The sequence below is a fragment of the Enoplosus armatus genome, chromosome 10, assembly GCF_043641665.1.
Source record: "Enoplosus armatus isolate fEnoArm2 chromosome 10, fEnoArm2.hap1, whole genome shotgun sequence".
NCBI lineage: Eukaryota > Metazoa > Chordata > Actinopteri > Centrarchiformes > Enoplosidae > Enoplosus > Enoplosus armatus.
Genome location: NC_092189.1, coordinates 25,195,555 through 25,223,361, shown reverse-complemented (window position 1 = coordinate 25,223,361; position 27,807 = coordinate 25,195,555). Strand labels below are relative to the sequence as shown.

The 27,807-nt window shown below is 44.2% G+C and overlaps 2 protein-coding genes across 2 annotated transcripts; one reads left to right on the top strand and one right to left on the bottom strand.

The window, feature by feature from the left end:
• Positions 1-75: 75 nt before the first annotated feature.
• Positions 76-11,255, top strand: matr3l1.2 (matrin 3-like 1.2). The gene is made up of 21 exons (XM_070913009.1): positions 76-861; positions 2,428-2,489; positions 2,576-2,614; positions 3,530-3,627; positions 3,717-3,769; positions 3,861-3,977; positions 4,084-4,209; positions 4,290-4,466; positions 4,554-4,678; positions 5,312-5,678; positions 6,149-6,328; positions 6,607-6,703; positions 6,842-6,858; positions 7,359-7,481; positions 7,860-7,988; positions 8,432-8,560; positions 8,643-8,773; positions 9,012-9,309; positions 9,507-9,642; positions 9,902-10,017; positions 10,125-11,255. Exons 1-21 carry the CDS (start codon positions 76-78, stop codon positions 10,185-10,187), a joined length of 3,369 nt encoding a protein of 1,122 aa, XP_070769110.1. The 3' UTR covers positions 10,188-11,255.
• Positions 11,256-11,381: 126 nt separating this feature from the next.
• Positions 11,382-26,025, bottom strand: matr3l1.1 (matrin 3-like 1.1). Its single transcript, XM_070913256.1, has 23 exons — positions 25,902-26,025; positions 23,680-24,345; positions 22,914-23,325; positions 22,681-22,742; positions 21,087-21,125; positions 20,481-20,554; positions 20,358-20,389; positions 20,139-20,261; positions 19,542-19,667; positions 18,222-18,338; positions 18,007-18,131; positions 17,388-17,917; positions 16,531-16,621; positions 16,205-16,368; positions 15,923-16,122; positions 15,058-15,136; positions 14,872-14,897; positions 14,619-14,747; positions 14,035-14,165; positions 13,327-13,948; positions 12,178-12,283; positions 11,745-11,866; positions 11,382-11,639 (listed from the first exon to the last, which is right to left on the bottom strand). Exons 2-23 carry the CDS (start codon positions 24,318-24,320, stop codon positions 11,607-11,609), a joined length of 3,984 nt encoding a protein of 1,327 aa, XP_070769357.1. The 5' UTR covers positions 24,321-24,345; positions 25,902-26,025; the 3' UTR covers positions 11,382-11,606.
• Between the last annotated feature and the right edge of the window lie 1,782 nt (positions 26,026-27,807).

The window sequence follows — 27,807 nt, the reverse complement described above, 5'->3', positions numbered from 1 at the left end:
CTGCGTCTTTCTTTGTCTTGACTCACCTGTACTGAAACATTTTGACGCCAGGCAGCAGCTCCACTTTGTGACATCATGTCTCAGAAGTCGCAGTCAGATGGAGGTCAGAAACACTTCGCTGTGGGTCGGGGGCTCCTGGCCGCCGCAGAGACCTTGAACTACAGCATGAACGAACAGCGATCCAACCGTCAGATGGGGGGTATGCCCTCAGGTGTGGGGGTGGGTGGTGGTGGCATGGAGGGCCAGGAGGGCAACTCCCAGATGTCCCGGCGTGGCAGCGGCAGCCATCTTGGCAACACTATGAAGCTGTTTGCCAGTTTGGGGCTGTCGCCCTCCGACCTGGACGCTCTAGCTGAAATCCCTGAAGAGGACATCAGTGTGGAGACGCTGCCGCACATCCTCATGCAGCTCAAGAACCGCAAGGGAGACGCAGGAGAGAGGCGGGGGGCGTCCTCCATGCCCTCTGATGCTGCGTATCGAGGAGGAAGGGACAGCTGGGATGACATGCATGTGGGGAGGATGGGTGGTCCTTCTCTGGGTCAGGGTTCAGCCCGGGCCCAGCCCTCTGCAGACTTTGGGTACAGTTCCCTGCAGGACGTCGCTCCCGGCCGGGGCTACGGCTTAAGTTACAGCAGCAGCAGCGGTGGTGGGGGTGGGAGCAGAGAGAGGCCGTACTCTGAGCTTTCCCACCATGATTCCTACAGTGGCCTCGGCATGGGGCCGCCGGCGTCCGACCCCGTCTTTATGCAGAGGAGGATGGGCTCCCCGTCAAATGGAAAAGTCCAAGACTTCTTGGGAGTCATGCCCCCCATGTTCCCCCATGTGTGCTCTCTTTGTGACTTTGATGTTCATTCCATCATGGTGAGTACCGTCCAGCCTCCTTCCTCTTTTCTTCTCGGACTAACTTTAAATGTTTCAGTTCAGACACCTGAGCTCAGCTCAAGTCTTCTGTCCACTTCAGCCAGTGACAGGTGGTAATCATCCCTCATGTTTCCAGTGACCGGAGGTCCAGTTTGCATCATGTAACCACCTTACAGCATGCACCCTACTTTCATTTTCCTTACTCCTCTGCAGCAGTTTACAGTCAGATTTGGGTCTCTTCAGCCATCATCCAGCCAAACATCTTAAAGGAGTAGTCTACCCACAAATGTTTTGTGCAGATATTCACCTCACACATGGGTGCTGCACCACAGAAGCAGGGTTTAGTCTAAAAAGTGTCTCCATGATAATCAGTGCAGCCAATCGGCAGCTGTTTACACAATGACATCACTTACCTTGAAACTCCTGAACCTCAGTATCAGTGTGTTAAAACCAGGCGTTCCCAAGGTTGGCACGTTCAAGTAAAAATGATATTATATATGTGATATACTGGCCTTTTATTTTAAACAAACCTCTGATGTGGATATTAAAGAATTTAAATGTCTTGTTGCTTATCGGCCGACGCGTCTATCTGAAATAAGGTTCAGTTGCATTTTATTGAATCGGAGTCCTTTATCAAATCTTTTTAGGTAGTTTGTTTGGTGGATTCAGGAAATCTTAATTAGTTGATAATTAGTAATCTGTCCTGACTGATGAACCCCGTGTTATTATTCAGCAAATATCAACTCAATAACTGTGATTTTTGTGCAGGAGGCTTGTTAACGTTAGCTGGAGGTTAGCTGGTTGCTGCTCTGCTGTAGGTCACAGAATCTGGTGTAACAGCGGCAGCAGGCCTCGTCCTTCTCATCAAACAGAACAAGTTCTTACTTAAACATGGCGCACAGATTTAACCTGGGACCCAATGATATTATCTTCTATTGTTTGGTTGACTTTGGTGAAGTGAATCCACATGTTGGAAGATTTAAGTGAAGGCAGTCGGCCATGTTCAATCATTCAGCCTTGTGAACAGCTGGTGTTTGTGTTTACGATTTTTCGAGTCAGAATCAGGGGGAAATTATACAATTACTAAAGAGATGGTCGAAGAAAAGACCATTAATGAAAGATTTAGATAGGGGATTTGTTGGAACAGAACCCATCCCCATAGTAAAGCTATGATATATATCAGGCTGGCCTGTTTATTGGACGGGCTCTGATTATCATCGTAGTAATTGCCCAGATTGCACAGCTCTGTTGACAGTGGGACTCATAGGTTTTAGAGACGGGGCAGGTTCACTCACAGTCATTTCCTCCACATCAGTTGCTCCTGTCCTGCAGGTATCTGCTGCTGCTGTTTTTATGAAGCAGATTCTCAGAAAGCATCGACGGAAAAGGATTTGGCTCTGAAATTCTGTGTGAGGCAAATATGAACTTTAAGACCTGTCGCCTTTTTGGCTAAACCACTGAGAGTTGAGTAGAGCTTTAATCTTTGGGTGAACTATTCCTTTAGCAGTGCTGACTGGGGGAGAAACGGCTATATGAGCATCAGTAACTCTCAGTTTGAATCTCTAGGAGTGGAACCAACACGTCAATGGACTCCGACATGCTGAAAACAGACGGCAGCTGCTCGACATGTGAGTCACTCAAACACACTGACGGATGTTCCTCAGAGACGTTTGTTCTTTTTGGAGATGTAACGTTGGCTAAATGTTGTTTTCAGGTATCCAGAGTGGGACCCTGGTATGTCCTCCGGCAGAGGGTAAGAGACACTGTCATTACAGTGATCAATGTGATGTAATCAATATCTTTATCGCTGATTATGTGCAGTGCATCTACACCAACTACACATCATTCAACACCTCATACACCATCACTCCACATCTGTCACACCTCCACCTCCGCATGTGTGCTGCTGATGCTTTCTGCATCCGCCGTAGTTGTATTTTATACTATATATTGCTTAGTGTTTCGCACAGTGGTAATAAAGTTCATTGAATAGAGCTCACATCAGAACAAATGTGCCCAACATTTAGCTCTTTTCCACTACAGGAACTTCTCTTAAGATATATCCATTGTCTCCACTGTTCCTGAGCCTAAATGTAAGCTCTGCTCAGGAGGTGCACCTAAATCCACGATCAGGTACTCTGAGGGCAGGGAGTGTCACAGCTGCTTTGTATCACAACAGTTCCTGAAGCAGCACGTGTGTTTGTCTTCAGACTCAGTGTCCGAAGTGTGTTCTGACCGCCTTCAGCGCCACATTTTCGACTTCTAAATCAGGAGAAAATGGAGCAGCTGGATGTTTTTATGGAGCAGAGAGCAGGACGGACAGACAGCCAACCTGTCGTGAAGGACTCTGCTGGCTCTGGAGATCAGCTCAGTGAGAGCTGGTCTGGAGTCAGTCTCCTTCGGTCTTTGATCCACCTGCTGCAGCTGGAGCCGACCAGTCATTTACTGATACTGAAGTGTAAATCTGTGTTAGCTCCACCTTACAGGTGCTTAGAGGAACCCCCAGGTTCCGAGTCACTAAGTTCCTGTTGTGGAAAACACATTTCCCATCAGCCCCATTACTGACAGTTTGAAAGGTGTAGTGTGTCGTGATGGTGGTTGATTTAGTTTGTGGGTTTAACCTGCCAGCTGTTTGATAACTGACTGACAGCTGGTTCCTTTGTGCCAGTGGGGGTCTTCTGGACACCCCCAACCTGTCTGCAGGGCTGCTTGGACCTGCCCCCATGTCTTCAGCTCACACAGCAGGAGGGATGTCATCCAGCTGGGGTAAGAGACTTATTATTATTATTATTATTATTTCGTGTTCAGTGTAGAGCATCAAAGACTCTGATGTTAACAGTGTGTCTGTGTGTCAGGAGGAGGTGGAGGTCCTGGTCTGTCCGGAAAGAACCAGCCGGGACAAAATAAGGTGAGTTTGTCCTCTTCTGTGTGTGTGTGTGTGTGTGTGTGTGTAATCTATTATCTGTGCTCGTCAAACTGAAGTGAAGTGTTGTCCTCAGCTGAGGAGCAGAGTGGTGGTGGTGAAGTACGACAGGAAGCCTCTCAGCAACAAGACTCTGTTCACCTTCACCGAGCCGTTCGGCGTCCTGAGGGAGCACCTGGTCCTCAAGAACAAGGTGGAGCACTGACTTCACGTCTCATTAGACCAGTTGTCACGGTCAGTGTCGCAAAAAGAACAGAAATACTGCTCACTGAATGAATCCAGCTCTTTGTCTCCATCAGGCCTTCTTAGAGATGAACAGTCACGAGGAGGCTCTGGACATGGTGAACTACTACGAGCAGCACCCGGCAGCTCTGTACGGCAAACCCCTCACCTTCTACCTGTCCAAGAGGCTGCTGGTCATCGAGGTAACGGCAGCCGTGTAACAACTGCTTCTGAACGTCCCTCTGCCTCAAGTACTGACTGCCTTTTTGTGTTGGACCTTCAGAAAGACGAACGGTCGTCGGACATGTCGGTGGACAGACCTGTCAGGGAGGTCAAAGGTCACGGCAGCCAGGTGGTGTTCTTCTCCAACCTGCCCAGAGAGGAAGAGAAGAAGAAAGAGCTGCTGACCATCGCTGGACGCTTCGGCATCGTGGAGAAACACCTCTTCTTAACTGACCAGGTCAGCTGGGGGGCCTTTATGTTCAGGTCGTCCAGAGGTGTTAGAGTCCTGTTCTGTGGCTGAATCCGTTCCTGTCTATGTGTCCAGGCGTTCGTCCAGCTGGGGACCCCCGAGGACGCAGAGATGCTGGTGAAGTATTACAGCGTGAACCCGCTCACCATTAAAGGACGACCCATCCGCCTCAACATCTGCACCAAGTACAAGACCCTCAAGTGAGTGTAGTCGACACCTGTTACAGCAGATGTGAGGGAATAAATCGCCCTGGTAACAGGTCCTAGCTCTCACTGTGACATCATCTGGCTTAGCGTGGCATCGTCCAATCACATGCACGCAAACACACCTTCCACGTAGAATACCTTGTAACATGAGGGGCTTAACTCTACTGAGGGATGTGTTATAAAAACTGGATTTCATCCTCTCACCTGCAGCAGACCAATAAAGTTAACAAGTTAATAAGTTAACGTGGATAAAATGATTTTAGTTCGTCTTCATCAGGTCTTGAGTATGTAGCCCGGCTGTGTGAACCAATGACTTAAAGCTGCTTGTTTCACAGTAAATGTGTTAATGTGAAGGTCGAGGTACAGCGGTACTGAGAGAACCACAGGGTTGATGCTCCGCTCCGTAAACTTTAGCTTCCAAATCAACTTCGACATGTAAAGAATGAATAGATCATTATTACAGTTCTGAGAGAGACGAGAGGACAACAAGGACAACAAGGACAACAAGTGAACTTCTGACTGAAGCACAAGAAGGACAAAGTGACGCATATAGAGTCAAAGAACACAGCTAACGCATTAAATCCATGGCAACATTATATTTCACTGAACTGCACTTCTGTGTTTCAGTGTGAACCAGAGACAGGGGGGGTCTGCTGGAGACGGTCGAAGCCAGAGGAGCGGCGGAGCAAACGCCGCCTCCTCCAGCTCTGGAACCAGGACTTCCTCCAGCTCTCTCAGGACCTCCTCGTCCAAATCCTCGTCCAGCTCCAGGACCAGAGAGGAGAGGAAGAAGGGGGAGAGCAAATTGAAGCCTGAGGAGAAACCTGCAGCAGAGGAGGAGGAGGAGGTGTCAGGAGTGATGGAGGGGGAGGACCGAGGGGAGGAGGGGGGCAGGGAGCAGGTAACCGATGGAGACGCAGAGGGGCAGGAGCCAGAGAGAGCGGAGTCAGTGACGGAAACAGGGGAGGAGTCTGAGGATGTCCAGCAGGAGGAGGTGAGAAAACATAGAGGATTGAATTGGAACTTTATTAACAAACAACAATGAGGAGGTCGGGACAGGAAATGGATTTCACATTAAGGGTTTTGAACTTATAAGTCTAAATATAAACAGAAGAAGAAGGTCATGTAGGTAATATTCATTGGAATAAAAGATAACTTGCATGTAGTTGATATTAAGTAGAAAAGATAATAAATAAATAATTATCTCTGATCTTTGTGATGGACTGCAGAAAGCCTTTTTTGTTGTTGAAGTTTAAGAAGAAGCGGAGCTGTCGCATCCAGTTTACACTTCACCACATGTTTTATACTCTTCTGAGTTTCCGAAACAAAAACTAGCAGGTTAATGTTATTTCCATTCAAAAGAAGGAGACGCTTGATTTGACGTCCTGATTCAGACTCAGCTGGGTTTAGATCTCAGCAGGCATCTCTCAGTGCAGGTCAAATGCATTGATCGTATATACACAGGTTCCTGATGGTGATGATGTCACTCATGACGCGCCTGGAGGTGTGGGCGGGGCTGATGGTGAGGCCAAGGAGGTGGAGTCAGAGGAACCAACAGAAACTGAGGAACAGGAGAACAAAGAAGCCAACGCAGAACCAGGACAGAGTTCAGAGACAGGGGAGGGGGATCAGCCTGAGGACGCGGTACGCTGAGATTAACTTCTTATTGTAAATGAAGTGAACTTCTGAGGTGGTTGTCATCTTGTTAAAGGACTTTTTGTTCTTGTTGGCATCAAAGTTCAAATGTTCTTCATTTTGGAAACAGCAGTTGATTGAGTAGCTGTTCTGGAGCTTCAGGACCTCGTCAGCAGATTGAATTTCATTCTGTTTTTCTTCCCTTTTTGAGACCTTGTGGTGAGATGGTTTTGTCTGGTGCTGAACTTTGAACCTGAAGAAGAAGTATGGTGTTTCTGCTGTTGCAGTTTGATCAGGACTTCCTGGAGAACATGGAGGACTTTGTGACGTTGGACGAAGTGGCAGAAGACGAGGACGAAGCGGACGGAGAGTCTGATCCCATCGGTACCTGATTCCAAACGTCTTCTACATTAAAGATGTTGTTTAGAATAAATACGTGGCTGATGGTGATTTGATGTTTTTAGATGAAAGCTGTTAAAGCGACAGTAACCCTCCTGTGTGTTTGTGTCTTCTTCTCTGCAGACAACACGAGGCGGGGGGTACGTATCTGTCCTTATTGTTCCCTTAAATGGACATGAAAGCGGCGGCAGCAGGCAGGAACAAACAGGAAGTCAGTGACAGCAGTTCGACCGCTCGCCAACACGCTCAGCAGCTGATCTTTTAAAACTCATTTGAACACACTGACATGAAACACATCGTTTTCGATTCAGTGCCACTCGGATATCTTTGTCTCCCTCATTAGCTCCTTCTGACTGCAGAACCTGCCTGAGAGTCCTCCTGTTTTTAAGTTTCCTTCAGTGTCTCAGTGATAAGTGGTGGTTGTCTGTCCGTCCATGAGGACGCTGCAGACAGGAGCTGCTAACAGCTGATTCAGCTGCTGCAATGGAGACAAGACTTTGAAAACCTTAAGATGTTAAAAGAAATGTAACATAAAATAACATCAGTACAAACAACAGCCTCCTCTAACAATGCAGAAAGCAGTTTATTATTTCTATGATTGACAAAGGTCTGCAGTTCTGTTTTCTTCTTCGTCTGTCAGGGCATGAGGGTTGTCAACATCGTCGGCTTCAGACGAGGCTACAGCTTCCTCGACGAGCTGCTGGGACTCGCCAAACCTTTTGGGAAAGTGATCAAACACCTGGTGCTGGACTTGAGACCTGAGGTACAGCAGACGTTATACTGCTGTGTTTTCTAGTTTCATTAACATCAACCGTGTGTGGGGGCAGGAGACAGCGCCCCCCGCAGGGTGAAGGCAGAACTACACAAACATTTAGCGATACCTTTTATCCAATCATCAGAGGCGCAGCCGTATTTCTGACAGCGCCGGTCAGCTGTATTCTTCACACTAGTTTATACACTTTGATGGCAGCATGTGTGAGGAAGACTCTCCTCTTCAGCTCCAGTGTCCTCCGAGCAGAAGAGATGATTATTAAATGACACAAAGTAAAACCAGTCTCACGTTCATGTGCTCATATTATGTGATGCAGTGATTTGAATCTGACACAGAAACCTTTTCTGTCTCGTCCCTCCTTCTGATCAGGCCTACCTTCAGTTTGCGACAGAAGAAGAAGCTCGAGCGATGGCCAAGTTTTACAACAGTAACGTCACGGCGTCGGTGTGCGGCCGGCCGGTGAGGGTCAGCCACTCCATGAGCTACCCCACCATCCAGGTGAGCATGAAGCTGCACCTCACCGTCCGTCTCATGACAGCAGACTAACTGTTAAACATTCAAGAGTCTTTGGTGGACACGTGACACCTGGTTGGACGTGGACGCCGCTTCATTTTAAATGCTCACTAAGGGGGTCTCCACACACACCAAACACCCAAAACAAGAGCACAGAGTCCAACAATGGAAAAGCACCATTAGTCCTACAAATGTGTCGGAGACTGCAAAGAGAAGAGACCAGGACCAGGACTGCAGTCTACAAGGTTTAAGAATAGGAACCTTTTATTTTGGGGTTGTCATTTTTGGGACAACAGAAGGAGATTGTTGAAGTTGAGAGTGTAATGTTGAAAATTAAAAGAGATTGTTGTTTCCATGTTGATCTTTTTCTTCTTCTACATTTTCTGTGTTGAACAGAATCCATCAGTGTCTTTGTGTTTGTTGTTCAGTGCGGCTCCAGCAAGGTGGTGTACGTCGGTCAGATCCCCACCAGTAAATACTCCGACGACGCCGTCCTGAAACTGGCCGAGCCGTTCGGGAGAGTCAAGAAGTATTTCCTCAACAGGCTCAAGAGAGAGGTACAGAATCGGGACTGAGACGAGACCTGAAGACACTTTACGGCCGCAGAGATTTAAACAGTCTGCTGTGTTCTGTCCTCAGTGCTTCATTGAGATGGAGAACGCAGAGGACGCAGAGAAAATGGCCGAAGACTGCAAAGCAAATCCACCAAAGTTCAATGGGAAGCGTCTGACCGTCTACGTCAGCAGGAAGTACAGACAGCTCAAACATGGGTGGGTGTCTTCTTCTGTGGTGGACTCAGTTAATCTGTTGAATCATTTATCTGAAGACAGTTCTGTGACGAAGTCCGAGTCTGCAGCTGTTTAGAGTTCAAATGTTTCAGTTCACTTGTGCAAAAGTCCTGGAAGAGTTTTTTTTATCTGGTTCATAAAACGTAATATGTAATGCCAAGAAGCTATTGTCTTGTTGTTTGAACGCTTCACTGAAACGGTTTGTTCTGTTTTCCTTCAGACATCGATGTCCAAGCACAACAAAGAGAGAAAACAGCAGCACGCCGTCAAAATCCTCCAAACATCCTGAAGAACCTCCTGCCAAGAAATCCAAGGAGGAGAAGAGACCAGAGGAGGAGGGAGAGGAGGAGAAAAAGCAGGAGGAGGAGGAGAAAAAGCAGGAGGAGGAGGAGAAAAAGCAGGAGGAGGAGGAGGAGGAGGAGAAAAAGCAGGAGGAGGAGGAAGATGTGAGCAGCGTTGATGTGAAGAAAGAGGAAAAGTCGGCAGAGAAGATTCCTGAAGTTCCTCATCAGAGGGTTGTGAGTCACACTGATCAGCTAACCCAGAATAAGACTCCGAAACCACTTCCTGTTTACTGTGTCGAGGACTACAGTTACTGTCCACAGTTTAGCAGCGTCATTAGTTGTGCAGGCGTTAGCCACTCTTAGCTTAGCTAGCTAACGTGGCTAAACATGCAAGTTCTTCAAATAAATAAATGACTCTGATCCCGCTGCAGGAGGTGAAACAGGAGGAGGAGGAGATGGAGACATCGACCAATCAGAACGGACAGACGGAGGCTCCCCTGCCGGCCGAAAACAAACCCAGTGTGGCGTCTCTGCCGCTGCCCCCCCACGACCCCGACAACCCCATCGGTGAATATACAAAGTGAAATGTATTTAGTCGAGGTGATGAAACGTGTTCAGACTGATGGTCCTCCGTGAAGCTGAATCTTTTTAACGCTCACTTCATGAACTGTTGGTCAAACTGTGTCTCTGCTGGTCAGCTGATTGAATATTTTGATGGCGGCCATTTGATAAAGATTCAAAGTTCATTATCTGAAGATGTTTCGAACTCGAGGATGTTTTCTTTCAGCACTTATTAATGTTATCAATAATGTTTGTGTCTGTTCAGGTGTTGAGCATGTGAAGATGGGTTATTACTGCCGTGTCTGCTTCCTGTTTTACTCCAACGAAGAGACGGCCAAGAAAACGCACTGCAGCAGCCAGGCACACTACGACAAGCTGCAGGTAAGACACAGCCCCGCCCACATCATTACCACCCCCCACTGGGGAATCAAATGCCCCAGCTGTTTGTCTGATGTGACAAATGAAATGTTTCCTCACATTTGTTTCAGAAATATCTGGAGAGGGAACAAACCAAAGCAGAGAAGAAGAAAGGGAAGAAGACGGCCGCGTGAAAACAGACCACTTTGACTTTTATTTCAGTTGGTTGTTCAGACGACACGACTCCTAAACTCAGTTGTCATGGTGACGACACCTCAGCCAGAACATTAATAGCAAAGGTAAACTTTGTTTCAATATGTTTATATGTCCGTATAAAGAGTTGTTTGAGGTTATTAGTCCAGCTGTACACATGTTAGCTGTAAGCTAGCTCGGTCTTCTGTGATCAGAAACTGATTTGGCTTCAACAGGTAGGGAATGTTTGACATTTATACTTTAAGAAATGACTTGGAAGATGAATTGATTAATTTTCCTACAAATGGTTTCAGTTGGAAACTGAATTTCTTTGGGTTTTGGACTGTTGGTCGGATCGGAACGATCAATCAGGGAAATAATCAGTAAACAGCAGTTTGAAGTGTGTGAAGCAGCAGAAGGACAGCTGAGGCTTTCCTCTTGAAGTTCAGGACCGGTTCAGGACCGGTAAAACCGGTAAAGTACCGACATGAAGTAAAACAAATCAATAGACTGGATTTAGTCGTCAATCTTTTACAGTGTAGTCTTGTTGGACAGGAGGAATGATGACATCACATGGACATGTGAGTGTTGGTTTAAAGGAACAGGAACATTTTGGGATATACGCTTATACCGTCGCTTAGCTTAGCATAAAGACTGGAATCAAGGGGAAACCGCTGGCGTGGCTCTGTCCAGAGGTCATCAGACACTACATAATTTTTACCTTTCTGTTTCAGTCCTGGAACAATGTTTTGACGGTGTATCCATACGCCCAGCACTTCTGTTCAGTGACTTCCTGGTACTTCCTGGATGGATACACAGTTGAAGAAATAGTCCCAACACAAAACCACAAACTGTTCTTACATTTCAGTGTGTTCGTATTAATTAACGAGATATGATCAGTGATCGTTAGGTGTTTGTCAGATTGAAAGTTTAAAAATCCAACAAAGAAAACAAGTGAATTTCCTAAAATGTAAAAATATCTGTCTCTTCATCTTCAGAAGAAACTGAATGTTGAACTTTGTTTTATGATGATGACGGATTATTTGGATGTTTCATAAAATAAACCAGTTTCCTAAAATATGATTTGTTTTGGGAGTTTTTTGGTTCTTGATGGTTTTATTAGAAAGTCATTTTACAGTCCAGCAAAATAAAATGATTTAACCATAAAAACACCAACAAAACTCGACGTCCTGAAGTTACAAAGTAGCAGCTTTAATTTACATTTTGATAATGTACATGTTTCAGTTTCAGCTGACGGACACAAATAAGTGGCTCCAGATGTTTCCACAACATGAAGAAACTAAAGTGAAGTCAGGTGTTAAACCTCAACCTGCTGAAGTGTCCTCGAGCAAAACACTCTAAATTGAATGTGATACTAAATAATAAATCTGCGAGTTCGATCACATGAAGCCGTTTCACCCTCAGCTTGCCCACGGATCTTTCCCCGTCTTCTCCTGAAAAACCGCAAAGCAAACAGGTTTCTGTTACAATCTGCAGCAAACAGCTGTGACACGAGAGATCCAGAGGCTGAAGAATTGAAATCACAGCCGTGACATCACCTGGTACTTCCTGTAGTGCGTCCGGCTGCTGCAGTGCTGCAGCTTGGCTTCGTCCTCGTCAGCGTAGATCAGCTGACACAAGTTACAGAAATAACCAACGACCGGTCGAACAAACTCGACTCCTGCAGGAGGAAAACCAACACGATAAGGTGACAGTGAACGCATCACTGCTGCTGCTCCAAACAGAAACAAACGGGCGGACAAAATAACGTCAACACCTCGTACTAATACTATACAGGGTTTACTGCATACTGACTGCACGTCGACTAGTGATTATTTTTATTCTAACAGGAAGTGATGCAACACGTGTGAAGTTAGTAAATATTAAAATTCTGTTCAGTCGTGTCCATCAGGAAATGATCTTCATCCTCTCTGCTTCCTTCCCGTGAGGAAGACTGTGATGAAGAACAGTGGAAGCAGTGCATTTTCTTACCAACAGGTTTGGTGGGTCTCTGCAGATCTGCAGCGGTACCTGCAGGTCCAGATAGTTGCTCCACTTGGACCTGCGAGTCCTGCAGCCGTTCATCAGCAGCCGGCTTCTAAAAACAGACCACAGATCAGTGAGCTGTTCTCTTGTGTTCCTGACCTGCAAACACAATAGTTCCTTCACTATTTTTCTTTCACTCATGTGACTCCTCCCACAGTCTTTCCCCATATTAAAACAACAGAACGTACAGAGACACCCAGGGTGGTCCAAACAGAACCAGGACATCCAGACTTTCACACAGTACACTAAGTTCTCTGTTAGCACTGAGAGTACTACTAACTGTGATTATTGCAAACGCGCAGTATTCTCTGACAAACACTCACAATCAGCATACATAACTACTGCAGACACCATAAATCAGTCACTTAGACTAACCATAGCAACCATACTGATCACCACAGCAACTGCTGAGACACCACTGACTGGTGCTGGAGAGTAAGAAGTACCAGAGTTTCATTAAGAAAGCAGAAAATAACGTAAAATTACTATCACTACTATCACCACATCACTATCATTACACTTAGTACTATCACCACATCACTATCACTATATTACTATCACTACTATCACCATCACTACATTGCTATCACTAAATTACTATCACTACTATAACCACATTACTATCATTACACTTAGTACTATCACCACATTACTATCACTACATCACTATCACTATCACTACTATCACCATCACTACATTGCTATCACTAAATTACTATCACTACTATAACCACATTACTATCATTACACTTAGTACTATCACCACATCACTATCACTATATTACTATCACTACTATCACCACATCACTATCACTACATTACCATCGTCTTGTCTTAACACTTTCTGTCTGATGTAAAGCACTTTGCGTTGCCTTGTTGGTGAAAGCTGCTGTATAAATGAAGTTTCTGTGTTAACACCAGGTGGTGAAACTCTCACCAGTTTCTCCATCTTTGTCCTGATTGATCAGGATGGTGTTCAGTTGAAGTTCTGTCTAAACTCTACGTTGGAACCTGTTCAGATTAAGTTTGAGTGGGATTCCTGCACTACATTTGAACACATGAACATTTGAACATGCTGCAGGTCTTCAGTTGTACCTGTCCAGTTTGTGGTTTTGGGGGATCTCCAGTAGAGTCTGGTTGATCTGGATTCTTCTCAGAATCCTTAAGTCCTGGTTCAGACGTCTCCTCCTGTGATCTTTTCATCTCATTGACCTCTTTTTCTTCTTCTGGAGCTTCAGCAGCCTCCAGCCCCTGTTTTCTTTGACTCTCGTCTCTCAACGACTCTTTCTTCTTCTTTTCTTTCTTTTCAGTCACTGAGTCGTTCTCATGAGTCCTCTCTCTCTTTAAAGTCTTGTATTCTTGACTTGGCAACGACTCCTTTTCTAGAATCTTTTTAGCAGCAGACTCTGTCTCAGCTGAGTCCTTCTCTTCAGAAGACTCTTTTTCTGAAGTCTTTTTATTGGCCAACTCTTTTTCTGGTGTTTTTCTGGAGGTCTTTTCTAGGGGCTCCTTTTCTTGATTCTTTTTGCCATATGACTCCTTTTCTAGAGTCTCTTTAGAAATTGACTCTTTCTCTGGAGTCTTCCTTTCAGACGCATCCTTCTCTGGAGAATTTCTGGACGCAGACTCCTTTTCTGAAGACTCATCATTGGCTGTTTTGGACACCGACTCTTTCTCAGGAGTCTTTTTAGAGTCCTTGGCCGACCGAACCGACCACCTATGAAGACAGAGATTCAGAGTAAATGACCACAGAAATCTGCCAGGTGAACAGGAACAAAGAAGAGACAGTTTGGAGACTCTGACCCGTTGGTGAGTCTTTTGTATTGGTTGGAGATCTGGACGAGGAGTTTGGAGGTGTTGAGGGTGACAGGTTTACAGATCAGCTCTTGAATCGCTCTCAGAGCCTCTGAAGACGTCGACATCTCGATAAAACCCTGAAACACACAAACACTAAAGATGAAGAGACATCATCCGACTGAAAAGATCCTTGAAGTCTCAGTCTAAATGACATTTTTAGCTCAACTGCTGTTCATTTCAAGCTGTTATCTTGTTGTCTTTATACATACATACACACATAAATATACACACACACATATATATTTATATATTCTATGTCATCTATAGCAGGGAGATGTACTGCATCAAAACAAGTCCTCCTAATTTCTCCCTACGTTGCTTCAACAAATAACAGGTGTGTGTTTGCTATTGCACATGACAAACTGTACAGGAAGTGAATAAATCCATCGTGTGTGAGTGAAATGTGATAACGGACGACATGAACTCATCATTTTCTTCAGTAGTTACGGAGTGGGTAACAGCGGACCGGAGTTGCGGGTAACAGCGGACCGGAGTTACGGGTAACAGCGGGTAAACAGACAGTCTCTGACCTCTCGGCGTTCGTGGACCCTGTAGTAGCGCACCGCTGTCCCAAAATCTTTCACCAGGTCGATGAACTCCGTGTCGGAGAAGAAACGCAGAGGGAGGTTTCTGAAGTAAAGCACTCGGGTGGATGGACACTGGACACAAACAATAAAATATAATATCAAGAACATGTCTGACAACAGAGCATACTGTTTTATTAACATGAATAATAACAATAATATATAGAATTATACATAATTAATAATATTTCCTCCTCACCTCATATTCATCTCTGACTTCTTCATCTGCGACAAACAGGAATGAAAACATTATTAAAGGATTTATAAACTGAATCTAAAAGGTGAAATACTTTATTTACTGATCATCAAGACCACCGAAGGCCTTGAATTTAGATTACATGGCAATTGCAGAATTTTTCAGGACTTTCCAGACCCCTGGTTTTACCTTGGTCAGCAGACTCGTCTTCTTCCAGTTCATCCAGAGTGATGCAGTTCTCCAGGTCTACTGGGAAACCTGGTTCCTCCTGGAGACAGATATTTATTGATTATCTGATATCACTGATTAATAGTTTGGAGTAACTTTGATCAACATCTTTTCATACATTTATAAACACACAAATCACAAGAAGTGGTTCAACAACATCATGTGTTCGGTTAATATCACTCAGTCTCAGTTCATTATCTTCTACCTGGGGCTCCAGAGACCCACCAGTCCTGCTGTGCTGGAGCTTCACCTCGATCAGGTCTGCCATGTGGGATCAGGTCTGCCATGTGTCAATTATTTGGTGGGAATTTTAAGTGCAAATTTATTTGTGAATACAATTTTTTTAAAACCCAATTTGAACTGAAATAAACAACGTGACATGATTGGTTCCATGAGCACCTGCAGCAGTTTACAGCACTGTTGTGACTCCAGGTGTCAGCTGACTGTCTCTTAGAGAATTTAACAGTCACACTGAAAAAGGATCACTGATCTGGATCTAACTCTTTGCCTCTGGCTCAGATCAAACCAGCAGACTTCAGACAGACGTCTAGTTCTTCTATATCTGAAGTGGGACTAACTTGCGGTGACTTCTGGGTAAATTAAGACTTTTTTCGTGCTAGAAAACATGGCTGAGTTGGGGGTCTGGTCTGTCTTTGTTTGGTCTAAGTTGCATCAGACTAATCTTAGAGGTAAATTAAGACTGGCCTAACACTACAGACCAGTGTGTGACCTGAAACAGAATCTCTACATACACGTAATGAGCTCTTCTGTTATTCTTCTGTTATAAAGCATGAACGTATATAAAATAAGTGTGTTGTGTGTCCACCTCGTCATCCTCTGCCTCTCGGTTGGATTCTGGCTCTTCCTCCTCCTCCTTCAGGGGTTTCTCCTGCTCTTCCTCCTCCTCCTCCTCTCCATCCTTTTCGTTAATGGGTTTCTTTGTCTCCACCGTCTTCTTCTCCATTACTTCCTCCTCATGCTGCTCCTGATCATCAGCCTCTCCATCCTTCACCTCCTTCTCTTTATCTGAAACAGACAGAAGAGTTTCTTTGTCACTGGTTTCGGTTCTGTTTTTCTCCTCCACAGACAGCTCAGTCTTTATTTCTACCTTCTTCAGTTGAGTCTGTTCTCTCTGCAGGACAGTTGTCTTTCTCAGCAGCTTCCGCTTTGTCTTCTTCCTCCTTCTCCTCCTCCACATCTTCATCCTCCAGATTCTCTCCATCCTCTCCGATCACCTCCATCCCCTCGATGTCGCTCTCCTCTGCAGACGACCTGCACGATCACATATTCACCTTTTAAAGTCAAAGTCCGCCTGCTGCCGTTTCTGTTGTTGCTGCTTTGTTGTTTCCACACTTTGGTTCTCAGGACTCGACGGTCCGACTGTAAACCAACAACAACGCTGCACCATTGATATTAGAAACATGAGAAACTCACTCGGCTTCCTCCTCCGTCGGTTCTCTCTCTTCAGCTTCAGGTCTGGAGTCTTTGGCAGGAGCTGGATCAGCCTCGGTCCTGGACTCCATGTCTGTGGAGAGAAGAAGACAATCAAAAAATCTAAAAGTTTACGTGTGCAGAGTTCCAACTGTGAGGATTTGTTCAGTTATCCTTTTTTATGATGCTGATCACGTCATCCATCATCAGACATGCATCACTGCTCTACACCTTCTGGCAGCACATGAAGATATCACAGTCTGCACTAATGTTTCTCTAATAGATATTGTTTACTACTTTATTAAAGTTTACAGACCAAATGATTAACCGAGAAAAGAATTGGCAGATTAATTGATAATGAAAATAATGTTTAGTTGCAGCCAAAGATGCTTACACGTTAATAATAATCCAGTAAACGGGTCATTCTGCATAATGAGTATTTTTACTTTTCATCCTTACAGGACTTTTTTCTGATAATACTTCCATACTTTTACTTCCTTCTTGACTTCTAACTGTTATTAAATTGTGGTTTTGATAGCTTTATTTAAAGGGTTTGAAGATGTCTTCCACGGCTGCTCGTTAACATCGTCACGAAGCAAAAAGCAGATAACTGACAAATGGAAGCTGTGATAACAATAATGAATAAATGACAGTGTGGATTATATATATACATATATGTACACACACACACAGTTTGTGTTGTACTGCTGTGGACGCAGTCGTCATTGTAACCGACATGAATGCAAACTGCTTTTCTCTTAACGAGGTAACCAGAAACTTCAGAAACGCATTTCAAGCTTCGAGGTGTGAAAACATGTAGATGAAGAATCATTTTACTGATTTCAAATCTGTTTTCTTACCCGCCATCTCTGTTTTCTCTGGTGCCACCAACTTTTCTCTGGATATGGACTTGGATATGGTCCTCCTGTCTCTGCTTGATTTATCTCTGGACCTGGACCTGGACCTAGACCTGTTCATTTTCTCCTTAGTGGCCTTTTCTCGGGATCTGGACCTGGTTCTGGTCGTTTTCTCTTCAGTAGACCTTTCTCTGGATGTGGACCTGGTTCTGGTCCCCCTGTCAATGCTGGATTTTTCTCTGGATCTGGACCTGGTTTTGTCCATTTTCTCTTTACTGGATTTTTCTCTGGATCTGGCCCTGGTTCTGGTTGTTTTCTCTTTGGTGGACTTTTCTCTGGACTCAGACCTGGTTCTGGTTCTCCTGCTGGATTTCCCTCCCTCCTCCTCCTCCTCCTTCCTCTCCTCCTCTCGGTCTTTACTGCTCCTCCTCCTCTTGGTCTCTGTTGTCTTGTCTTCTTTGTCTGGGCTCGAACTCCTCGTCCTCTTAGCCGAACAACTTTCCTCTTCGTACCTCTTAGCAGATGCGACCCGCCTGTGGAGAGGACAAGAAATATTACTATCGATCAATAATCCATGGACCAGAACCAGCTGGTGATCTCCCATCAGCTCCCTCGTACTCACATGAGGCTCTTGTATTCTCCAGAGAAGGAAACTTTGATGACGTCGTTGTTGATCCTCAGAGTGTTCGAGGAATAATAATCCACCATCTTCTGAGCATCAGGCGTGTTTTTCATCTCTACGAACGCCTGAAGAATTAATACAACTGATGTTACTGCACGGCACTACAGCAAGGAACACAGGACGCTACTACAGTATGTCAGTTTGGCGGATCTCACCATAGACGGCAGGAACAGGGTGTAGAGCGGCAGGCCGAAGCGTTTGATGATGCTGAACAGATCCGATTGGCCGTTCTCTCCCGTTGGAGGCGGAAAGAAACTCACCACCCGAGAACTCTGAGGAGACACAAAACATCTCAGATGACTTCACAGGCTCCCACGCTTCTCTCCTGTAGGGGGCAGCATGCTTCTTCTGCGTCTCAGTTCAAGATGAATTTAAACTGTAATGTATGACTGCTCTCTGTCGACCTCTAGAGGCTTAAAGCTGAGGTTTAGCTTCAAGTGTTATTTCAAGTAAAACATGTCACTAAGGGTGCCCGGTAGCTCACCGGGTAGAGGGTGTACCACGTAGGCTGAGTCCTTACCGCAGCGGCCTCTCTCTCTCTCTCTCCTGCATTTACTGTCAATCTTCACTGTCACTATCCAATGAAGGCAAAAAATACCATAAAAAAATCTTAAAAACCAAAAATATATAAATATATATATGTGTTGCTAAAGACAACAACACTGCAGGACTGTTTACAAACACTAACTGTGTCTCTGTGCTCAGATCATCTTCTCTTCTGAGGAACCAGTTTTTATTATATATATCATATTATATATATATATATACATATTATAACTGCTGCATGAGGTGGAACATAAATCAGAGGGTGTGGTGATGAATAAACACACTCTCAGCCAATCACAGTCTCACAGCTCTGAAACAGCTGAGCCAATCACAGTGAAGCATGGCAACAAACAGCTCAACAAATGAAGACACGCTTCTTCAGGAAACATGTTGTATGAGAGGTGCTTCTCATGGTGGGACCTGTTGGTCTCTGTAGTAACATTACAAAGAGTCGGTCCAGACCTGTTCTACATGTAAAGTGTCATGGCGTTATGAAAATAAAACTGACATGATGTCATAAATGCTTAAATCATATCTTAATATATATTATCATATCTCGAGAATAAAGCACAAAACGACAAGACAGTTAGAAACCGTCAATGACACAGAGGACTAATGAACCTCTGTAACCCGACGTCTCCCATAGCAACAGGCAGAATATGGAGTTACAACAGACCAGTCTGATGTGTGTGGTCATGCTCTAGCAGCCTGGTGAGTTAATGACGTGTGTGTGTGAACTGATGGAGAAATCTCTGATTTCCACCAAAATACCAACAATTCTCTTTGACTGACCCTCTCACCTGTTTGTTCGTCTCACCTGTGCACCGTGCACTCTGAACACCAGAACAGCACACAGACAACAGTCAACAGACAACAATGGAACCTTTTGTATTCCTTGAGTGTGAGCTGCTGGTCGGATGAATGTCTACCTGGAGGAAGGTGAAGGTGTTGGAGATCCTGAACTCCATCTGTTCTCCATTCACAGTTGGAGGATAGTTAACGTGGAACTTCACCAAGTCCTTCGCCTGATCGATGGAGCCCAGCTCCACAAACGCCTGTAGGGTTCAGAACAGATTTATCTTTAACAAGACGTGGGGAACGACGCAGGCGAATGACTGAAGGGGTCACTCTGAGACGGACACAAGGCCTATTCTTCCAAGCTTTTATGCACAACTTGCATACTTTTTTCATCTCCATTTCAAATCTGCCTCCGGACAGGAGTTGAATCAACCATTCAGCAAGTTGAAGTGTATCTGACGTGCAGCATAATTCCAGCTTTATACACAACAGTGTGTGGTGAAGACAACAACATGTGAATTTGTAAATGCTATAAAGTATGCACCATTGATTTATTTAATTTTGCATCCTAAACTTATCAAAACCAAAGTTCACTGAAAGGGTAAAGAATGTGGGTAAAAAGCAAAGAGAAGAATTACAATCACAATAATACTACTTACTATATATATGTAATACTGTATTATACTGTACAGTTGGGTTGTTGTGTGTGGTGAACCATGTGGACTCACTAAAGATGGAAACATGAGGATCTTGACGACCTTTCCAAACGGTTCGGTCAGTTTTCTCAGGTACGTCTCATCCACAGACTGAGCCGGAAACTTCACACACACCACTTTACCTTTCTCTGAAGTCTGACAGGAAACACACACAACATATTTATCATTTAAGTTCATAAAGAAGCAGCTAAACTAAACTTTAATGCTTTCTGATTTCTTTAGAGTCTTTACCTTCTTCTGAGTTTTTTTATTTGGCTGTGATTCTGTTAAACACACAGAAAGCAACAGTTGGTAGTGCAGCATTAAGGAGGATAACATTATGAGCACTGATAGAAAACAATAAGGTGTCTTTACTGGAGTTCTGATTGGCTGTCTCGGGCTGCCGGCCAGGTTTTCCTTCATTCTTCCACTCTGATTGGCTGTCGGCCCTTAAACGACAGGACAGATTTTATTTTAGTGAAATTGAAGTACCTCGTCATTAAAACCTAATAACTATCGGCTGTTTAATAAGGAGATACCATAACGTCCACAGACTGAACAAACATGAGCACATGACGACGAGTTATGGTTAGTGATGTTATGTTATACTGATGTTATGTTAGTGTTAGTGTTGAGGTTACGTTATACTGATGTTATGTTAGTGTTACTGTTGAGTTTATGGTTATAGTGATGTTATGTTAGTGTTGAGGTTATGTTATAGTAATGTTATGTTAGTGTTGAGGTTATGTTATAGTAATGTTGTTATGTTAGTGTTGAGGTTATGTCATACTGATGTTATGTTAGTGCTGAGGTTATGTTATAGTAATGTTATGGTTATAGTGATGTTATGTTAGTGTTACTGTTTAGGTTATGGTTATAGTGATGTTATGTTAGTGTTAGTGTTGAGTTTATGGTTATGTTGTAGTGATGTTATGTTAGTGTTATTGTTGAGGTTATGTTATAGTGATGTATGACACTGACCCGCTGACTGTCTCCATGCGACAGTCCCAGTTAGGAAACCTGCAGAAGAGACATGACAGAGTTATGAAAACTAAAACAAAAGAGCATAAAGAAACAAAATTCACACACAAATTCGTATTTAAACTGGCGTATTCTTCTCCTTCAGTTATAACTTCCTTTGTGGTCCAGACCAACAGGTAGTTAGGGTTAGTTAGTTAGTTACAATTTCAAAGGCTGTTCCTTCTCATGATGATCTCTGTAACATTTCTTTCATCTGTGTGTGTTGGTTGGACTAATATTTATCTTGGACTTTGTTGTTCTGCAGTGGAATGACCTCCCTGACCTGTCCAGTGTGCCACAGAGAATTAAGGGCTCACATTGGTCCGTTCAGCCATCTGCACACTCAGCAAAACCAAAATAATGAGACGTGCAATGGTCATCATCAACCATGTTAGATGAACAAGAAGAAGATGCTACATTGTTTGGTCGGCAGAGACCACCGGCCAATAAATACTCAGCGCAAACCTAAATCCTAATCAAGAGAGAAAGAGTTGGATTGGTGTATTCCTACTACCAAGCAGGAGCACACCAGCATGGCTCAGCCCAGTTCTCTCCTGTGGGTTACACCGTGCTTTACACTGTGGGTTACACTGTGGGTTACTCTGTGGGTTACTCTGTGGGTTACTCTGTGCTTTACACTGTGGGTTACTCTGTAGGTTACTCTGTAGGTTACTCTGTGGGTTACACTGTGCTTTACACTGTGGGTTACACTGTGGGTTACACCGTGCTTTACACTGTGGGTTACTCTGTGGGTTACACTGTGCTTTACACTGTGGGTTACACCGTGGGTTACACCGTGCTTTACACTGTGGGTTACTCTGTAGGTTACACCGTGCTTTACACTGTGGGTTACACCGTGGGTTACACTGTGGGTTACACCGTGGGTTACACTGTGGGTTACACTGTGGGTTACACTGTGGGTTACACCGTGGGTTACACTGTGGGTTACACTGTGGGTTACTCTGTAGGTTACACTGTGGGTTACACTGTGGGTTACACTGTGTGTTACACTGTGCGTTACACTGTGCGTTACACTGTGGGTTACACTGTGCTTTACTCTGTGGGTTACTCTGTGGGTTACACTGTGGGTTACACTGTGGGTTACTCTGTGGGTTACTCTGTGGGTTACTCTGTGGGTTACACTGTGGGTTACACTGTACTTTACACTGTGGGTTACACTGTGGGTTACACTGTACTTTACACTGTGGGTTACACTGTGGGTTACACTGTGGGTTACACTGTGGGTTGCACTGTGGGTTGCACTGTGCTTTACACTGTGCTTTACACTGTGGGTTGCACTGTGGGTTACACTGTACTTTACACTGTGGGTTACACTGTGGGTTGCACTGTGCTTTACACTGTGGGTTGCACTGTGGGTTACACTGTACTTTACACTGTGGGTTACACTGTGGGTTACACTGTGCTTTCCACTGTGCGTTACACTGTGCGTTACACTGTGGGCTGCACTGTGCGTTACACTGTGCGTTACACTGCGCGTTACACTGTGCTTTACACTGTGGGTTACACTGCCCATGAATGTATGTGAGAAACTTACTGCTGCAGCAGGCTGAGCTGTCCGTCTGCATGTTGAGTGCCGTTTATGTGTTTAATCCACACCTGAAACACAAAAACAAGAAGCATGAATGAATCTGTCACATCTTACTGTTTCCTGTAAGATACCTGACAGCTGCAGCCACAAACTGCTTCCCCTCCAACACCACCCATCATTATATTACATTTATTTAGCTGGCGCTAAACAGATTCGAGGAGGAGGGCAGGTGTACTTACCTTCTCTGACATCACAGTGATGTCACACAGAGAGCATGAGTACGGGAACACCAGTGGAGACGTCCCGTGGAAGTCTTTAGCTTCTTTCTTGGACGGCATTGAGGCAGCGGGCCGACTGCTGCTCCTGATGGAAGAGGTCTCACGGCGTCCCCCATGAGTTTTCAGATGACACTCTTCAGGAGGAGGAACTGACCTGTGATCAGCTGGTCCAGGCTGAGAGAAACGGGAAGAACGATTTCTTTTGCCTCTTTCTGCCGAGCTGAAAGAGGATCGGTCCTGAGAGGAAACAGGACTGGCATCTCTGCCCGTCTTACCAAACTCAGAGGGTCTTGGTCTGTGGTTGAAGTCTTGAGAGGAAACTCGACCAGCCTCTCTACCTGTCTTACCAAACTCAGAGGGTCCTGGTCTGTGGTTGAAGTCTTGAGAGGAAACTCGATCAGCCTCTCTACCTGTCTTACCAAACTCAGAGGGTCCCGGTCTGTGGTTGAAGTCTTGAGAGGAAACTCGACCAGCCTCTCTACCTGTCTTACCAAACTCAGAGGGTCTTGGTCTGTGGTTGAAGTCTTGAGAGGAAACAGGACCAGCATCTCTGCCCGTCTTACCATACTCAGAGGGTCCTTGTCTGTAGTTGAAGTCTTGAGAGGAAATTCGACCAGCCTCTCTGTCTATCTTACCAAACTCAGAGGGTCCTGGTCTGTGGTTGAAGTCTTGAGAGAAAATTCGACCAGCCTCTCTGTCTATCTTACCATACTCAGAGGGTCCTGTTCTGTCAACCATGTAGCTAGATGAAGATGATGATGGTGGGTCTGCTCTGACAGTGCTGCTGGTCTTGGGATTTCCCCAGCGGTCCAGATCCTGCTCAAATGGAAGAGGACTGGGTGTTACCTGGTCCAGCGGGTACTGGACCGGCTGGCTGCAGTGATGATCCCAGTCACTGCTGGAGGGGCCGACGACAGGTCTATGGGCGGAGCTGGGGGGATAAGAGGAGGAAGAGGAGGAGGAAGAAGGCAGAGCGGTGGGAGGAAAAGGTTTGATGGCCCCCCTCTTTCCTTTGATCTGTTTGAGGACATGAGGCAGGGACTCAACGGTGAGGACATCTTCAGGCAGCTCAGCTAGCAGAGCCAGGTCGCTGGGTTCCAGACCACAGCTGCTCAGGATGCTGAGAGCACCGTCCTGTGACCACTGACCTCCTCTGGAGGAGGAAGAGGACGGGTAGGATGAGGAGAAGGACTCCTGAGGCGCCCTGTAAAAGTTGTGGTCCAATGAGGCGACACAGCGGTCTGAAGAGCTGTAAGGTCCAGGATCAGGTCTGAGATCGGAGTCAGGCGGTGGTTGTCTGTAAGGTCCAGGATCAGGACTGAGATTGGAGTCAGGCGGCGGTTGTCTGTACGGGTAGTTGTGAGACATGGAGGACAAACGCTCGGGGCGTTTTCTGCAGACAGAAGGTGTCAGGGAAGGCAGGAGATGTAAAATCTGACTTAAAGAGACGTAAAGGCTGAAGACGATTCTTCCTGAGAGAAAACACTCGACTGAACACAGAGGAACTGGAGCTGTTCAGGTCTCTGTGAGTACCAAGTACACAGGAACAGTGACGATATATCTAAGACATGAAAACTGAGGAGTTCGTCGTATGAAGTAAATGACCTTTAACATCTTACCAAAACAAAACGTCCATCTTTACAGCGTTCAACCACAAGAAAAGAGGAGACATGCACACCTCAATCTCCCAAGAGCCAAAGGTGACGTCATCGAATGTCTTGTTTTGTCTGATTTATTTACTATTAGTATGACCTATAAATCTGCTAATATTAGCTCATTCATCGTATCTGTCAGCCGATAAAGCACGAGAAATGATACGTAACATATAAGAGCGTCATCACTCTGTAGTTTGTCCACCGGAGAAAAGTCTACACTGTAAAATGTCCGACTCAGCATATTTGTGGGTCACAATTGTTAAAAAATTGAAGGGGATTTAAATAGACATATTTATGTTATGAGCTGTGTAATATATTATTATCAGATTTTTTCTCTTACCTGCAATCGTCCTGTCTCTGGTCCTGATGTGAACCCTTAATATAGAGACCCAGGACCCGAGCAGGTGAACGTTTGGGATGCTACAGTACAACAGCCGACTGATCATCGGTTAAACTGGGATTTAACAGTAACTGACCTTTGACACACTGCTGCGCTAAAGTTGATATACTTTGGCTGAATACCATTTTGGATTTGTTTTTTCAGTGATGTAAGAAATGTTTCAGGACGTTTTTTTCTGTTGGATAAATACGGGCTGATATTTTTGCATGCAGACTCATTATATGTGTTTTGATCTATAAAGACACAAATTAGATTTTTCAGGAGCAGAACCGATGGAGTTTAAATACACGAATAAGCTTATAACTATAGTTTGCACAACTACAACCTGGTAGTTTGTACCAGCAGCACCAGCAAATGTCTGCTGACTGGCAGTCACATTCTCTGTGCTTCTCATTAGCTTTCAGTTTTCCAACATGCTTATTTTGGAGACCTTGATTCTAAGGTTCCAGGGGGTCCTGGCTGTTTGTTAAGGGGTCTTTCTTTGGGTTTTGGACTGTTGGTTCACAAAACAAGACATTCAATGATCTTGAGGGTCTTGCAGCCACTATTATTACTAACTGGAACACAGCAGACTTTGTGGTGTTAAAGGTGAAAACACTGTAAGCCGACGTCACTCGTCCTACAGCAGCAGGTCTACCTGAACCTGAACGAGATGAATCGATCATGATAATCACACCGTGCAGCTGAGTGGGCGAGACACACCAAACACTAACGTTAAAGGAACTACATGAAGAGCATCTGCGTGACGTTAAATCTTTGTGAGGATGTTCAACAGAAGAAATGATGTTTGAATTCGGCTAACAGCATTAGCTCACCGAGCTAACGTATCTAGCATCAACACAGTTAGCTGACGGCTAACACCTGTCGGGAAGATGTCTTCAGCAGCGGGCTTACCTTAGATTAAACACTGAACTCTGTGATAAAGACAGGAAGTGAAACGTTCACGTGTCTAAACACTGTTTTTAGCGAAGAGAAATGTGGAAAGCGGAGCTAGTTTCGACAAGCTAACTGACTGAGGTTCTTCTTCGCTGTTTAATGGCGGCTGGTCAACAAAGGGGCGGTGCACTGCCGCCACCTGCTGGTGTGGAGGGTACACCGGCATTTTAATTACGAGGTTGTAATGTCATAAAATCAAATGTAAAAAATGAAAATGAAAAAAGGGCAGCTTTAGGGTATTGGAAGCGCCAGCATTAAACTCGGATCTGTTTGATCTTAAAAGTTTTCTCACACAGGATGTCTGAATTTCTCATGTTGTCAGTTTTAACCATCAGGTGGTGCCGGAGGACTATTTAAAAAAAACAAGTCAATGTCCATCATCAGCTCTGTGTGTGTTTTACAAGACATCCATTAGACTAAAGTAAATGCAACACTGGTTACTCTTCAGCTTTACTTTAAGATGAAACACTGAAGGATACAGATAGTTTAATGACCTTTTAATAATGAAAGTTGTGAGTAACTTAATTTATTATTCTGTTCTAAAATGTACAATATTGTTATTGTTGTCTATTTACTGTGTAAAGTAATCCTTTTATTTTCCTTGTCTGGCCTCTAAAAAAACAGAGTTGAGAGTAGCACCAGTAGAAGGACCAGTATAATAATATGTAATATAATATTATAACAGTTAACATTTAATCTGAGTACACTGGGTGGAGTCAGATGTCGTTTTTCAGAGATAGTTTTAAAGATCTAGCTCAAAACATTTACTCATCTCAACATCAAAAGTAATAACTACAGTGCAATACGACTCTTGTAATAAATATAAGAAAATGTCATTGTGTTCCACAATGTGCAAATATTTCTATTTATTCTTGTGATAAAATAAGACCAGAGATAATTCCTCCAGACAAAATTAGCTCAATATGCAAAGTCAAATAAATATCTACAAATATAGTTGTTGACAAAACCATCTCACCACAAGGTCCATTTAGTAGCTGTTCTAGAGCTTTTGATGGCATCACGTGGACTTCCTCTGCAGATGGAGGTCGTCCAGATGTCGTGAAATTGTAGATTGAGATTGAAAGATACAATATACAATGAAGTACTGTATAAGTACATACTAAAATACAATGACAAATAATACAAGTGTACTACTACAGGACAGCAGTACCTGTAGTAGTAGTAGTGGTAGTAGTACAACAGTAGTACAACAGTAGTATAGCAGCGCACAGCAGGTGGAGCCACAGACCGCATGTTAAACACTGAGTTGTTCTGCTGATTCTGAATCAGATTGTTGTGCTTGTGGAAATAAAGCTTGATGATGTTTGACATTAATATCTGCTCAGTCTGAAACAGTTCAAAGTGTAGTCGACAAATATCAGCTGATTTATTGTACAGTTATATTTGTCAAATTCAATTAACAATTTTACATTTCACATAATTTACATTTTACAGTTCAGTCCGGTTTCAGCTTGATTCAAATGAATTTACAGAAAATGTACTTCATTAAAAAAAACACAGCAGCTGTTTGTGTTTGAGGTGATCAGATTTGTACAGGCAGCGTGTAGAAATACTCCAGAGAAATACTATTTGAGTATAAATACAGCATTTAGATAAATCTGTCAAATATTTTCTTTAGATCAAAATGACTTCATTTACAACCCATAAAAATCAACATGCTGCACCATTGATCAAATAATAAATCAAACCTTTATTTATGTCAGGAAATGTAGTTTTTACACATACTTTACACATAAAAGCATAATAACATCTTTAATAATACAAATAACAGGTGAAGATTGTGAATTTTAAGAAATAATACAAATATAAAACTAAAATCAAGATGTTTCAAAGAAATCAACTA

What these genes read in the sequence shown, in the direction of transcription:
- matr3l1.1 (XM_070913256.1), bottom strand. Translation starts at nt 24,320, where the DNA reads ATGTCTCACAACTACCCGTACAGACAACCGCCGCCTGACTCCAATCTC. An exon ending in CGCATGGAGACAGTCAGCGG is followed by an intron (nt 20,555 to 21,086) that starts GTCAGTGTCATA and finishes CTGTCGTTTAAG; the next exon opens with GGCCGACAGCCAATCAGAGT. An exon ending in AACAGACTCAACTGAAGAAG is followed by an intron (nt 16,123 to 16,204) that starts GTAGAAATAAAG and finishes TGTCTGTTTCAG; the next exon opens with ATAAAGAGAAGGAGGTGAAG.
- matr3l1.2 (XM_070913009.1), top strand. Translation starts at nt 76, where the DNA reads ATGTCTCAGAAGTCGCAGTCAGATGGAGGTCAGAAACACTTCGCTGTG. An exon ending in ACCTCTTCTTAACTGACCAG is followed by an intron (nt 4,467 to 4,553) that starts GTCAGCTGGGGG and finishes CTATGTGTCCAG; the next exon opens with GCGTTCGTCCAGCTGGGGAC. An exon ending in AGGATGTCCAGCAGGAGGAG is followed by an intron (nt 5,679 to 6,148) that starts GTGAGAAAACAT and finishes GTATATACACAG; the next exon opens with GTTCCTGATGGTGATGATGT.